Below are 15,850 nucleotides of genomic sequence, written 5' to 3' on the forward strand. Positions count from 1 at the left end.
AGTTGAGGGACTAACTCCAGATGGAGATAATGTTGTTACCCTGCTAGTGGTTTTGCAGGTTAGCCTCAATATGCTGCTTCACAGTGACTGCGAAAAATTCTATGATCTGCCACTAACCCTCCACCAACTTTGTCCAAAGATGTTACTGACTTCACTTGCCAAGCAACAGTGCTTAAAGGGACAGTATTATGTATTTTCCAGGTATATAGTGCCATTTCATAGTACAATCAAGTAACTATGCCATCTTCAGTTGTTATAAAATTGCCTTGTATATCAAATATGACTATAAAAACATTGGAATTTGTAACTAAATGCCTTGAAATTTGGCATCTGTCTCTTTAAAAACTCCTGCTCTTTCTGGAACTGCCCCTTGAGGAAGTCATCATAACATCAGTCCTCTATTAACCCTTTTTACCAGGGTTTCTTGCATAATGAGCTCAACTGATGAACAGTTTCACCAGGTGTTTGCTAATTGCTGCTGGCTAGTCTGAAGGAACTGAGTGGGGGAGTCATGTGGAGGGGGGCACACCTTGAGAGATGGAAGCTCAGGCTAAGAAACTGCAGCTAAGAGGAGGAGCTGCGCCTTGAAGGTGGAGCTACGTCCACCCAAGGGGTTTTGCACAGCTCAGCAGCTGCCATGGGAGATTAAAGGATTTCTCAAACATGCATAAAAGAATTAAATCGACACTCCACGGATGTTTATGGTGAGGAAATAGTATTAAAACATGATGTAAATATCACAAAATTTATTTTACATAATATGGCCCCTTCAATAAACTCAAATAGCACTTCAGTGGACAATGTTTACATTGTCAACTGCTGAGGGCTAGGCTAATGTTAGCCTGTTTGCTCTCTGTTTTGATATGACTCTTTGATAGCTCTTTTCAGTGAGGTTCCATTTAGAAAATAAAGTTACTGAAATGCTCCCCTGCTGCAGTGTTTTCAATGAAGTGACTCCTTTTTAAGCAGGATGTGGTGAACTCTGCACAGTCTGCTTGCTTTTCTGTCTGCCTTGTCAACATTCATGCTGAAAAATTGTAAATCACACATCTACACGAATACTCTCTTAAAACTGCTATTCCTTCAACACTTTTAAAAATAGTTTCTAAACCATGGCAGAGTTTAGCTAATGAGTTTTAGAACAAATCAACTCCTGCTCGATTACTTGAAGCCGATTCTCTCCTAAAATGACAATTTTACTGCATTTTGATGTGAACCCCCCCTTTCTTCCATTATTTTCTTTCTTGTGTTACATGTTTAGTATACAGGACATACCAGTGCAGTGGTGTCAGTGCTCATCTCAATCTTTCCTTCAAACGGGCCCCATGTTGTCCCCACAGGAAGCTGCTGCCGGCTGTGGATCCGACGCTCGCCATCTTTGAGAAACGCGTCCAGCTCTCCTAAAAGCACAACAGTATAACATTTCTTTATTTTTTTTTAATTAGTCTTGTCAGAATTCTGCTTTTCAAATCACAATCATGTTCATCCTCAATCTGCTAAACTGACACATTGACTATTCTTATAGCATCAAATCCCTACATATATATATATATATATATATATATATATATATATATATGTATATAAACTGTGAAGGTTAAAGCCAGGCATTCTCAGCGTGGATTAGCAAATCAAGCGAGCATCCATCTGATGGTATTCCTCAGACGCAGGGAGCCCTAACCTTACTTGAAAGGTGTCTTGTGTGGAGATAATCTCTGTGAGACAGTGCAGGCTCGCTGGCTGCTGAGGGGAGCTGGTGGCAGGCCTATTTCTGTTGTTCCAGGAAAGCAAGATCCCTTGTTAGCGCTCTGCAGAGCCGCAGTTAATTAACAGCGGGACCGGATAGCACTGTTAGTACTACCGGTGCTCACCTCCCCGACGCCCCCGGCTATCTTATCACTTAGATTCAGTGTACTTTTTTTTCCAGGATGGCGATTAATCAAATAGTTATGATAAACCTCGTGGCGGGCTGTGACGTGGTTTGCAGAGGAGGATGTTTCCAGCGTGTGTTGCAGAGAGAAAGTATGCAGCGCTTTAGGAGTTCAAACCGGTTGCTCTGGCAACGCCGTAAAGCCGAGGGAAATCTGACCAAACGTACCTCTAGTAGTACTTGACAGTGCTTACGTGAGATTATTTGTGAAACATGGTGTTAGGACAGAAGTTGGGTCGTTTTAACCTAACATTGGTCTTGGTGGGGTGAGCAAAGAGACTATATGTTTTGTGTTTTATTTTGAAATGGAAAAAACCAACAGATTAAATAGGTATGGGAAATGGATGGATGAATCAGTCAATTTAACCAAACATTATTTTTTAATAATCTTATTTCTTTTTTTCTTGGAAGGCTTTTGCCTTCCTATATAATTCAGCTTGATTCTCATCTCCCTTCACTGCTACGTCTGGGATTTCTTCCATTGAAATGAATTTCTCAGGTAGAATTTCAACTGGACCAATCAGCAAACAGAAGGAGAAGTTGTGAATGATGACGTCAATTTTCGGCGTTGTTTTAGAATTGAAGCCTGTCTCTAGTTTTAGCATTGGCAGTGGAGGAAGTGAGCGATGGCGTTCAGTCTGTGTTGGCCACGCCTCCAAATACTGAATTAAGAGCGATAGCCATTTTATTCAACTTGCCACTTCTCTCTTTGTAGTGGAGGATGGTTGTTTACAATTGCTTCATAGCATCAAACTGCTGCATTACATATGTCACGGCCAAAAGTTAGCAACTGGGTAAAATTTTAAACTTCCACGCCTACAGGAAGCAATCGTTTCTTAACAGCCCCTAGTCCAGACCCTCTGAATGAAGTGAATAATAGAACAAGGGTTTTTACCAGGCTAGTTTACCCCATATTTGTTTGACATTAGCCACACGAACCATGAAAACCTAACCCAGTATGTTTGGTCAAACTCAGATTCCAACCCTATTAAATCATTCATATTTGACCTCAGCCTTGGTAAGCAAAATAACCCAAATTTGCTTGTTTTTATTTTCCCCCACCCAGCATGTGTGTGTGTCTTAACAAACCAGACACGCTTGGTTAACAGCGTTTGTTAACACGTGAGGCCACCAGGTTCGACTCGCGCTGAATGAGCTGCAGCGATCGGTGAACTTTGTGACGCGTCCGCTTCATAACGACCTATTCAGCGTCGGCCTACTCTGTAAATATCAGCCATGTATCTTGTTGGCGCGCTATTGTTGCCAGTCTGTTGTGTTGGTATGGAAATGTGTGCCTATGCGCTGCTTTGCATGTACAGCTGCGATCCAGGCCGTGTCTAAAGACGCCGCCGGCTACAAACGACCCGATCGCATTCCTCATCAATGGCGGTCAATTCTGCAACAATAAAAAGGTAAATGTCACGTATTATGAAAAAAAAAAATTATTAAAATAAAAACATGCTCCTTTCTGAACATGCAGATGCAAAGTTAATGAAGCATCAGCACATGAACTCAGTGTTTATTTATGCTTCGGAGAGATTACGTGGTTTTGGAATCGGCCTTAAAGTTAGATATTCTCGACAGCTTTATCTCATCCTTCCCCTCCCTTTGTATCCGCTGCTCCCCCCCACACCCCAGTCCTTCTCTCCTCCCCCCGCTCCTGCTGTTGCATGCTGCCTTCCTGGTGCTGCAGTGGAAGGTGGGTAAGCTCATTACACAGAAATAATTAAACACTGGTGCACAGCTGGCCGTCATCACTGAGAGCAACAGCCACCGCTTGATGCATTCTGTTTGTCCTCAGATAAGACCCACGGCCTTTAACCGCTTGGATGCAAGTTCCTGTTTAGCCCCGCTTGACATACACATACACACACACACACACCCCCACACACATACACACCACAAGCCTTCCCCAGCCAACAACTCTGGCTCTTTCTCCTTCTCTTTACATCCAGGGTGGGGTTTTTTGTGACAAAACAAAACCGAACAAACAAACAAAAAAATGAAAACACGTAGAAGGTAATGTGCAAATGCAAAAAGAAGAGGGTAATAAAGAGGGTATGATATAATTTGAGGTCCACCATGTTTAGGTGCCAGTTGTGTGCATCCCACACCAAATGTTGCCTGAGGACTTTGGCTCGCAGATGGCTTGTCACATCTGTTGCAAATACAAGTGGAGGGTCTCTGCAAAATAGCAGCCATGACAAAAAATGAGCTTCCCTCGACTCTTCATAACATCAATCAGTACGTTTCCATGAACTCCCCTTCATACTGGATGTCTGGACTTTAAAATTTTTCAGAGTTTCGTGCCTCTGGTATGACACAGACCCACCAGTGTCAGTACTTCTTGGGCAAATGTGTTTCCATCTCTCTTCCAACTCTTTTTTTGAAAAAGCCAACAAGAAATATGAACTTGTTTAAAGCAAATAATTCCTTCATACTGATACTAGTACTAGATCCACTAGTATTTCAGTCACAGCTGGTACTTTTTCATAAATATTCCACAATTACTGACTTAAAACAAGCTCCTATATCTTGTTGAAACGTTACTAGTTAGTATTATCTTATTTCAAGTGTATACTTTAATATTTTGTGTTTTTGCAGTGTACAGCAGGCAGAACCAACCAAAAGCTGGTAATGGTCTGTTAGGACAGTGTCCCCAAACCCCGGCCCGCAGACCGGTACCGGTCCGTGGACCAATTGGTACCGGGCTGCGCAAGAAATAATTAAATACTTCCGTTTTATGTGTTGAGTCTGGAGGATCTTAAATTTTGGAAATCCTTTAACCGGATTCTGTCGGTTATGACTTGTGCGCCAACATTGAGCCCACAAGCAGCAGAACGAGTTAGAAACAGCAGGAGCAGCATCGGTGTCGGTCGTCTCGACGTCAAGGTTGTTTCTGAAGTCTTGCGCGCAAGTCTCAACCGGTCCGCGGTACTAAAAAGGTTGGGGACCACTGTGTTAGGACACTGAGCTCACCATCCGATGCCTAAATGCCACACACTTGGCAGTACAGTACATGAGCTCATCACGGGGCTCAAGAGCTCCGCCTCTCCCTCATCTGAATCTCCACCCAAACTTCTTTACCACATTCACCCCCTACTCCCACTGCCTCAACGCCCCCCACCCTTCGATAAGATCATCATCTGTCGCTAGACTCCAGGGTCTGTCTCTGCACTCCACAGATACTTGGCAGACCAATGAATGTCCCTTTGTGTAGGGAGATCCTCCTCAGATAGCATCCAAGATGCTCCCTGCTGGCATCTGTTTGTTTTTTGTTTCTTTTTTTAGGTGTGCGTGTTGTCCTGTCTTTCTTTTCTGCTGTCTTTCGGTGAGAAACAGGGCGTTCCCCTCTCCTTCCGGTGTCGTACAACTGAGAGCTAATGAGTTTCTCGGTGGCGGGACGCCAGCCTGCTATGATCTAAAGAATAAGGGGGTGTGAGCCATTGACAGGCAGAGAGGTGAACTGCCACATTCTACCTTTGAATGATGTCATTAGATATAATGAAGGGATTTTCAACAATCCTTCAGCTTGTAATTTTCTCTTTTCATTCCAGTTATTTATAAAGAAGCATTTTTATTTCACTAAGCGTACGCTGCATTCGCCTTTCGCCCAACCTTACAGAGACTAGAAGGGTTTGCAGTGGTTGTGTCATTCAAGTAAAAAACAGTTTTTTTGTTTTTTTGCTTTATGATATTAAATGGTTGTATTCATCCTTATTGCACAGTTAAAGGAGCAGTATTATGTTTTCTGGGCACAAAGTGCCAGTTTATAGTACAATCAAGTTGCCTTCAGTTGTTATGAAATACCATAAAAATATAAAATATGACTCAAAACAAGTTTGACTTTGTAGCTTAACACCTTGAAATTGGGTCTCTGTCTCTTTAAAAACTCCTCTTTCTGAACTCCCCTTTCAGGAAGTCATCACAAGATCACACCTCTATTATTTCATTTTTCATTTTGTTTTTCCATTTCATTCACTTAATAAATTTGAATGCATTTTGTAACAACTAAAATAAGTGTTGAATGAAAAGGAGCAGAAAGAAGTGTAAACTTATAATATCTGCCCCCATTCAATGAAACAAATATTGCCCCTTTAAAGACTTAAAGACTGAAAAGTGTGGTGTGCATTTATTTTTATTTTCTCCATGAGAAAATATTTTGCATTTATACAAATGGGGTTTTTTTTCTTGCCCTTTTTAGCAAAACAACTCAAACTCAATCAAACTGTTGTGTCTGTGAAGGTCAGTTTTCAAGTCTTTACACAGATCCTTAACTGGAGTTCAAACTGGACTTTGACTGGGCCTTTCTATGGAATGAGCATGCTTTGAACTGTAGCTCTGGCAGTGTGTTTAGAGCCTTTTGTGGCCTCTAACCGGTTTTCTTCAGGTTGTTTTTAGCTCCATCTACCAATCCATTCCCAGTGAAGAAAAGCATCCCTGCGGCCACCACAACATGTAGCATGATTTTTGAATGTAGTAATCACTGCAAATGTCTAAATCCCAGGTAAAATGCTAATGCTTCAACTAACATCAATGGAAATAAAACCAGAAAACTATGAGAATTGTTGGAAATACCTTCATTTAAATATCTAATTCTATTCCAGATGACAAAGTAAACAATGTTACTTTTGAGCAGCCATATATTAGACTGTATGTCATTGTTTCCTTTCAGTGCACATTAAGTGCAGATATCTTTTTGTATTTTTTTTTTATTTGCAGTCTGAAGTGGACGTGTTAATGGAGACGGATGACACATTTTCCCTACAGCAGGCTCAAAGCAAACAGATCAGACCAAAGTGTGTTTAACGACAATTTAACTTCCTTAACTAGTTCAAAGACGCCACTTGAACCAAAAGGAGCCGCTAGTTTTAGAAAAAGAAACAGCCTGATTAGCAGCCTTTGGTTGATTTCACCTCTTCCCCCGGTTACCGGCAGCATATTAACAGTAAGGACGGATGCTGCAGGAAAACAAAGAATGAGTGAGAGCAAGTGGAGAGAGGCTCCGGCTTCACACACACACACACACCACACCGTCCTCCTTGATATCAAGCAGCGCCTTTGAATCAAAGCAAATAAATTACTGCTGTTCAAAGTTCAATAACCTGTGTGCTGCAATCCGCAGACGTCCCGCCGAATCCCAGTCATCTCCGCCGATAGGCCGCGTTACGGAGCCGGCAAATGGGCTATAAATTAATATACCATGAGAGGGGAGCCGTATTGGAACGAAATGGAACGTGCTCTATCGGTTCAACAAAAGGTTCCACATCTTTAAAGCAGATATGTGATATGGAATTTTACAGCTGAAGGAGAAATGTCACAGAGCTTTGATAAGAGAGCGATGAACTTTCTTCCCCTTGTGCCCAAACTGCTATTATCAGGTCTCGGTGAGCAAAATGCATCATTTATAACCCGCAGCCCGCACTATTATCTTTGAGAAGGACATTTGTTTTAATACATGGGGGTCCCCCACCCCCACCCTCTTCCCCAACCCTAAAAAACCTCCTACTTCACCCCTTTCCACCTACCTTTAGGTCCAACACACTGACTTAGAGGTAGTTGCATTTTGAACTGGAAATCAACCCAATGGGTGTAGCATCTTGAAAGGGGGTCAGAGGGTTAAATATAAGTACCATGTTTTTTTTTCTTGTTGTTTTGTTTCCTTTTGTTTTGTTTCATCTCTGTTTGGCATAGGGATCGGTCATAAGCTGACAATTCAAACATAGGATGCACCGATGGCAGTTTTCTGGCCGATCGTTTTGCCAAAATTTAAAAAACCCGACCAATTCAGATTTTTGCCGATAATTATATTTTTGTCTGAAATGTTGCTAAATATAACAAGAAGGTCGCTGAGCTGGCAACAGTGGGCTGACTAATGTTGACGGCAAACATGACCTTGTGGGTGAGTCTGTCAGTAAAACCTCACAGCAGAGCAACAGAGGAGAGTGATTGACTTTTAGACCTTTGCTGAGGTTGATGAGTTCGATGGAAAAGATCGGCTTGAAGGAAAACTATGAAGGAAATCAGAACAAATTCTTCGATGACTCTTGCTTCAAACTGATGGCTTGAATTACGCTGATTTGTATTCTGTTTTTGTTTTAAATACAACTTGTGTCTGTTGAGCCTGATATGTCAAACTACAAGTGAAAACTTATAAATAATATTTTAAAAAAGGTATTATTGGATTTCAGTTGTGAGTCTCCACCTACAGGCTAAGCAGGAGGTTAGGGCAGCTGTGCTTTAGATAAAATATTCAGACTCACTTTTTCACATTATCATATTCTCACCAACATGAGACATCATATGTAGTGACCTTGGTCAATAAATGACCTAGGAGGTATTTCTCAGTAAATTGCCGGTTGGTAAATTTAGTAAATCATCTTCTATATATTCCACTTCAGGTCGGTTGCACAACAGATTTTCATGTATGGTCATAAAATGGGCCAACACTCTTTAATGTTAATTCAACAACAGATTGAGCCAAGTAGCTGAAACTTCTATTTTAAATTCACAAACAAAATCAGCACACAGCAGACATGAAGGATACAGAAAACTGATTACCATTTGTTTTCTGCTTACAATAATTTGCTCTTGTATTTGTAAATACGTATTACTGCCAGGTTTATAAAGTAAAGATAAAGACCTTAGTGCAGCAGACGACTGGATGCTGTTGTAGATCAGTAGGAAAGGTTCTCATCCTGCATTTGGGAAGATGTGGGTTCAATTCCCATATAGGTTCAGTCCAATAATCATTTGCTAATAACTATCTAAATAGATTTCACAGTAATCAGATGAAGATCCAAGACTGTCATATATATCATTAAATATAGGGATGCACTGATATGAAAACTTGGGCCAATACTAGTACTGATATATATACACAGTATATATATTTATTTATTTATGCCTGTTACCAGTATGTTACAAAAGGACTAACATTGACCGATATCAATGTAAATGCTGATATATCGCACATCTATAATTAAATATTTTTAAAAATGACAACAAATTGATTTGATATTGAATTATAAGCCTTCACTGAATCATCTTTTCGTAGCCTTGCCCTTTAAAGAAATTGAACTAACCAGGACAATATAAAATGAGGACGTTTTACAGAACTGCTACTGCGAATCTACACACAGACCAGAAGCTCAGTCCTGCAGTACAACAGCAACAGAACCACTATAGCTGGGCGTCATTGAACACCTGAGATATACCAGCTGTCAGACACTCGGTCTCATCAAAAAGCCTGGAGAAGTTAGCAGCAGGACGGCTGACAACAATCTCTGAGGCATCCATCTTTGAGCCAGGCACTGCAGTTCCTGCTGAAGGCATGTAAGAGGAGACAGCAAAACTTAAAGAATGACTGTCCTCACACACAGATATCACAGACAACATCTAGAGGACACAAAGCGCTCCCGCGGCAATCTGATCTGTTTAAATGCTTTTCTTTCAAATTTCAAAACCATCAAAGGGACATTACTCTACCTGAGCGTGACAGGATGAGTGAGGGATGGTCAGTGTGTGTGCGTGTGTGTGTATGTGGGACTGCAGGCTGCTTGGGTGACACACAGGATGAAAAAACTAAAAAGGGAAGTTGCTGTTTGAGTCTTGATGTGAAATCATTTGTTTATATGTCTTTCAAAAAAATATGGATGACACCAAAAACAGCCTGATCATCGGTGTCAAGGATACAGTCTGTTAAAGCAACATACACTCTATGACTGGAGGCCCTGCTAATTGCTATCGAATGCCAACTGGTTATACTATGTTACATTTAAGCAAAGTTGGTTAAGATTTTGAGCTAAATCACAATAATTACTTGAAAAACACAAAATCTAGCCGTTTTTTTTCTTTTTTCTAGATTTTTAGTTTAGTCTGCATATAGAAGTAAAAACGGCATTTTCAGTAAGGCCACATTCCTGTGTCTAAAAATGACTCTTTATTGGTCTGAAGTAACATTCTAATTTTAAACATGTTTCCATCAAGTGGAGCATCATCAAAATGAACAGAAATCCTTATGATGCGCTTCAATAAGTGATAAAGTTCCTAAAATAAATGGGCCCTTTTCAATAATATCTTACTTTGTTGAATGAGATGAAAATGATTTGAAGCAGTCTGGTTATCATAGCTAGATAATCTCAAACTGATCTTTAACGTTGGTTTGAAATCCAGAAATACAAGTGTATGTATCACCAAAGAAGAAAGTGACCAGCAAACAGTGTCTTCTTGTTTGTTCAACGTTCTGCAGTTAATTCAGAAACTGACTTTTCCTTTTTTTTTTTTTTTTTTTTTTTAAAGCTTCTGCTCATGCTTCTTCTCCCAAGTCAATTACCAGGCTGTAACTTCCCCTGAGTAACAGGGAATTCTGTTTATTTCTTTCCTGGGTGACCTACTTGTCTTTTGTGAGTAGGTTTTAGCGCGAGCAGTTTGACAGTCACCAGATAAGATGGATTAAGCTCCTTTTCATCCAGTTTTGATGCGAACAGCGTAAAAAAAAGCGGGTTAAATCATTGAGTTTCAGGAGTATTTCTAAAATGCTCCGAGATGGTGCGATACCGGAGCTACCCCCAAGGCTCCGAGGCGAGGCAAGGCCAAGGTCGTGGGTTTCAGGCCAGCGCCCTCCACCCCGGAAGGAACCCCGGCGAGGCGTTTGGGAGCGGCACGGCCTCGTGTGGCAGACGGTGGGCGTCTCCGGGGGAGCGTGTGTGTCGCTGCGAAGGCGTGTGTGTGTTGAACACTCCAAAGTCTAATTCCGCAATTAAACGAGGCCTAAAAATACAACCGCAAATAATCTGCTGATGTCAGGCAGAAAACAGAGGCAGGAAATACAAAATTAAACAACCCAGTTTACCGAGCAATAAAAAAAAACCCAACCTTAAACTATATTGAGGATATAATTTAACAACTCCCCTCCCCATTCCTCCTCCCATAGTCCAACTCTCCTTGACAGCCGCACAGTCATGTGATGCGGGGCGGCCAATCCCCAGACCGCTTTGGGGTTTTTGTGTGTGTGTGTGATGAAGCCACTTGAGCAAAAAGAAAAAGGTGAAGGGGGCATCCAAAACGACACATGGAGCGGCTCAGACGTACGCCGCTCGGCTCGCGTTAGCTTATCATGGCATCTGAACCCCTCCCCCCCCCACACACACACACAGACTCACATCTTCCAGGCACTGAGAGGTCCCGGGTCCGGAATGGTTTCTGAGGTGGGGGGGTTCATATTAAGACACGTTTTTTTGTGGACGTCTATTCCCCCACCGCTCCTCATGTCGGTGACAGGGGAGAGTAATCCTATACACAGCCTGCTATTGTGAAATGAGAAACTAGCCTCCTTCACAGCCAGAGACCAGATGCACCTCTCTCCCTCTCCCTCTCTCTCTCTTCCTCTGTCCTAATCTGTAAACGACTTAAAGGAGCCTTATCTCCGGGCTCTTCTGCTTCATTTCATGCTTGATTTACTTTAATTTGTCTGATAGGGCACAAGGATTTGGAAATGGCCCATCTTTCGGTGGAAAATGTTCTGATTTTTCTCCGGCATTGTTATGTGGAGGTTTTTGACTTTTCTCTCCCCCCTTTCTCACTCCTCCGCCTCTTTTCTCCATCTCCATCTCGCTTCCTCTCTCCATCATCTTTCCCTTTTTTTTTTCTTCTTCTTCTCCTTTTGAGGGATGGTGCTGGTGGAGGTGGGGGATCTTGCTCCGGTGCAACAGTCTGTTTGAGTGCATTTAGATTCGAGCTAGCGCAGCACAAACAAGTTCTCCATGAGGTGTGATTTTCTGATGGCAGACGGCGACACTGGACTCGTGTTTGCCTTTCAGCTCCACACTGGGAGCAGAGCAGCCGAGTGCTTCAAACCACAAAGATCTTATGTTTAAGTTAAGAGGCGACTGGCCCTCCAGTTTAGCGAGTGGGTGAGCGGCTGGCACTGATAAAGTTGCTCCACAATGAGGGACGGGGGACAAGCGGCACGTCTGCAGATGCCTTCAATTCTCCTTTTTTCCCCCCTCCCATTCCTCTGCCGGCACTTGCGCAGCCTGTCACCAAGACATTTTCCCTACTTCTATTTAGCGACTGAATGACAGCAGAGCTTTGATTAGAGAGAAGTCCGTATCTTCCCAGATCCCCAGTAATCTCCATCCCCTGCCAGCAATGCGCAAGGCACACAGGGGGAAACGGCAGAGGAAAAAGGAAAGTAAAACCAGTTCTGGATGTCTTCAGGCTCCCACCTACTTCATCCAAAGTGCAGAAATCGGCTCTTATTAGATTCGTTTTCATTACAAATGTGCGCAAAGCTTTGTCAATATTCCGCTAATGTCGAAAGAACACAATTTTGCATAAAGAAGTGTTTCCGTTAAATAAGAAATGGAAATAATATCACGTGTGAATAATTTTGTTTACGCAAAAAGTCAATAACATGCAGCGCCATCATCCTCCAACCACTTCTTTGGCTTTCCTGCCAGTACTAACATCTGGCTGTTGATCACATGACTCAAAAAAAGTGTTTTGTTGCAGTTTTATGAAATGTGCTCATTTCGATACAGTCAAAAATCCCACATCATCCTAGTGCAAAAACCTTTAATCGAACAACGAGTTGTTTTCTAAATGTGTGTGTTTACATTAAGCAGACTTATATTCGTAATTCCAATTTGCGCACTTTTAAGGCCAAAGGAAATCCACTGACTTATGTAGACGCATGACGAAAATTGCATCATTTTGTTCACGAAGAGCAATCCAACTTTGACAGAGTGGTTTGCGAAGTGTTGTGTGATTGGTCAGAAGTTTGTTGCTGTGTTTTTTGCAGAAATGTGATTGAACACCACTGTCGATATTTCTCTTCATTTTGCTTCCATTAACCATTTTTTGAATCCACAGGAGACGATAGTACTTAATAGGTAACATTAATAACTGAACATTTATCTAGCGCAGTGAGGAATTATGTACATTTGTACAGTTCTTCACTAAATATCTACTATAAAAGTCAGACCGTCAAATAGCTAAATAGACAGCTACTAATTTGACAAACTTAGTGATAGTCTCTTGCTAAGTAATATCAAAGTCTTAATGTTATATGATTGAATGATGCTGAGAAATAAAATCCCTCTACATCTCCAGCTTACCTGCATACATGCATGTGGTCAGGTGATGTGGTGGAGATCGTAATGTGTTTAATGTGTTTCCTTTAAACTTTCACCCTATTGGCTGAAACCTACAACAAAAGCGTGTGAATATCCCATAAAGCCTGGTATGTTAATCAGCTGTGAGTTTCTCCTGCCTGCCCAAAAAAGCTCAGATTAACTCTGTAAGCAAGCTGAGTTCAAAAACAAAGTTTAATTTGCATGGAATGGCTTCTTCATGACTTCAACAAGTATATTTTGCCCCCCTCCCAAAAAGAATTCAGTCACTATTTTCTTACAAATGGGTGTTTTAATTTTTTTCTCTGTCTCTGCTCCGGTGACTTGTTTCTAATTTTTTTTGTGATGCATCAACATGGAGAACAAAGTTAATTAAACAATACTTGATGGAATTGTCCTTTATGTAAATAAAGTAACATTGGATTTTTTGATACCCTTTTCCTGACTGATACGTTTGTCCAATGAGATCATTTTTATCTTTTATAACCGCCCTGGTTATGTTGGCTTTAGCCAATGACTAAATGCCCAAATACTGATATATTATTTCCTCCATTTCTTTTTGTTTTCAGTTGACTTGTACAAGAAGAATGATAGAAACCAGGGTGTGTACACTTTGAGAGCCAATAATTTAGTATGGCCAGTGGGCAGCCATAACAAACAGTTAAATGATTTACCTGTAGCAGACCCAATCAGTGACAATTTTCATTCAAATCTGCCAGGAAAATATGTCAGAGAGAGGAAAAAAAGCTAAATAACGAAAATAATTATCAGTTGCATTATTTTCTGTACAACATCCCAGATTCCACACCTGTAACACGATGTGCACAAATATCAGGTTACCTATACAGCCAAGCACAAACACACTGAGCGAAGGAACAGGGAGACCATTGAAATTCACCTCACAGCCTGAATTTACTCAACTGCGGGTGTGCGCGCGGCGATAAACGGAGTGATGATCCGGCAACACGTCTTTATCCATGCTTTGCTTTAATTAACGGTGGCTTGTTTGTTGAAAAGATGATTAATATGCCAATGAAAATTGCATAATTGAATACCACAACATTCGCACGATCAGGGGGAGAACATGCCATTTTTTATTAACTTTCCAGAATCGCGATTATTGCTACTATTGGGGGGGACTTTAATTCCCTCGACAAACAGGCCCTGCCCACACGCCCACCTCCAAAGAGGCAGCAGGGTTGGCATGACAATCGTCAACAGAAGGTTGTCAACCAATCAGTGTGAAGGCAGTGCTCTGGTACAAGTGCGCTAGACAGACAGGAACAATAGTGTACACTTCCATGCAAAAGTATCATCATTACCTTCTTGTACTTTTAGTCACAGCTACATGCTTCAATAACAATTTTTTTCATTCATTTTACTTCATGATATTCCAATAAAATGTAGAGTTTAGCTGTTCAACTTTTTAATAAAAAGAACCCCACATGCACTCAGCCCCCTTTACTCTTGCAACCCTGAATGATTTTTTTTTTCATTCAGAGGTCACAGTTAGTAAATAAAATTCCCTTTTATGCAGTGCAATCTCAGTATAAATACAATTTTTCCTTTGAAGGCCCCCGATGAATCCGCACAGAAACAGGGAGAACATGCAAACTCCATGCAGAAAGACCCCAAGCTGGGAACCGAACCCAGTAGCCTCTGCTACAAGGCAACAGTGCTCTCTGTGCAGCATCACAACAGAAAGACCAAGCACAGAATTTATTGGAAATGTAGGCCAAGTGGAGGTCACGATGTCCCCAGGGGGTCACAAGACACTGATCGGATAATTAAATGCATTTGCATAATGAAATAAATAAATGTACCAAAGGAATTGTTCCACTAAATTACTAAATATGACTTTTAAATGATGAAATGTAACATAATTTAAATGTGAAGAGTGAAATATATATTTCATAAGGAGTTAGCCAGGTAACTAACCCTCACTCACTGGTCTTGTTTCTTTAAGAAAATTACAGGCCAAAATGTTTGGGAACCCCTGCTTTGGTTGGCAGTCTACACCCAAAGCCCTTTGCTATGGAGGAAAACTAACAGTGCAACAGCACCCTTAACGTGCCCCTACAGTGAAACACGGTGGTTGCAGCATCACTCTGTTGGGATGCTAGGAAAGCAGGAAGAGAGGCTGTGAAGCACGGTGGAAAATACTGAGAAAAGCAGGAATGAAACCTGTTAGAGGCGGCAAAAGACTTGACAAAAACAAGCCAGACCTACATCAAAATGATTTAGATGTGAAAACACATTCAGGCTAAAACGGACCACTCAAAGTCCAGACCTGAACCCAGTTAAGACTCTGTTAAAATATTTAAAAATGGCTTATTATACAATCTGTCTGAGCTTGAGTTTTCAGGGGTATTAATATTTCATTCTAGTATTGAGGATTTGGGAGCATTGAGTGAAAATCAGCTCAGATGGGACCAACTGAAAACTTGCTGACAGTAAAATTCAACAAACGCATAAGAATTTATGGACAATTTGAGAACTTGGATTGAAAAAAAGAAAACTTTAATCATTTAACCCAAATTCACTCAACTAGAATTTTTATTTAAGAAGGGGCGGCAAGAAATGGAAGCAAGTTTCAACAGAGCAATCCCAGAGTTTACCCAGTGCTATATCCTCCAGCGCCGATTGCATGGGGAGTCTCCATGCTAATGCTAAACACACACATCACATATTCAGCCAATTACAAGGATACGTCTTAAAAAAAAAAAAAAAAACCTGAGCAGCCACAGCGCCTCAGAGGGCAACCGCTGCAGAACAAACACGCTCT

The 15,850-nt window shown here is 41.3% G+C and overlaps 1 protein-coding gene across 4 annotated transcripts in view; it reads right to left on the bottom strand.

The window, feature by feature from the left end:
- zfpm2a (zinc finger protein, FOG family member 2a) overlaps positions 1 to 15,850 on the bottom strand; it is a 168,443-nt gene that overhangs the window by 86,549 nt on the left and 66,044 nt on the right. For all 4 annotated transcript variants that reach the window (XM_028017834.1, XM_028017832.1, XM_028017831.1 and 1 more), the window contains exon 4: positions 1,276 to 1,400. In XM_028017834.1, the coding sequence (XP_027873635.1) occupies positions 1,276 to 1,400 (125 nt within the window). The remainder of the gene's footprint in view (positions 1 to 1,275; positions 1,401 to 15,850) is intronic.

This window comes from Xiphophorus couchianus, chromosome 5, assembly GCF_001444195.1.
Source record: "Xiphophorus couchianus chromosome 5, X_couchianus-1.0, whole genome shotgun sequence".
Classification (NCBI taxonomy): domain Eukaryota; kingdom Metazoa; phylum Chordata; class Actinopteri; order Cyprinodontiformes; family Poeciliidae; genus Xiphophorus; species Xiphophorus couchianus.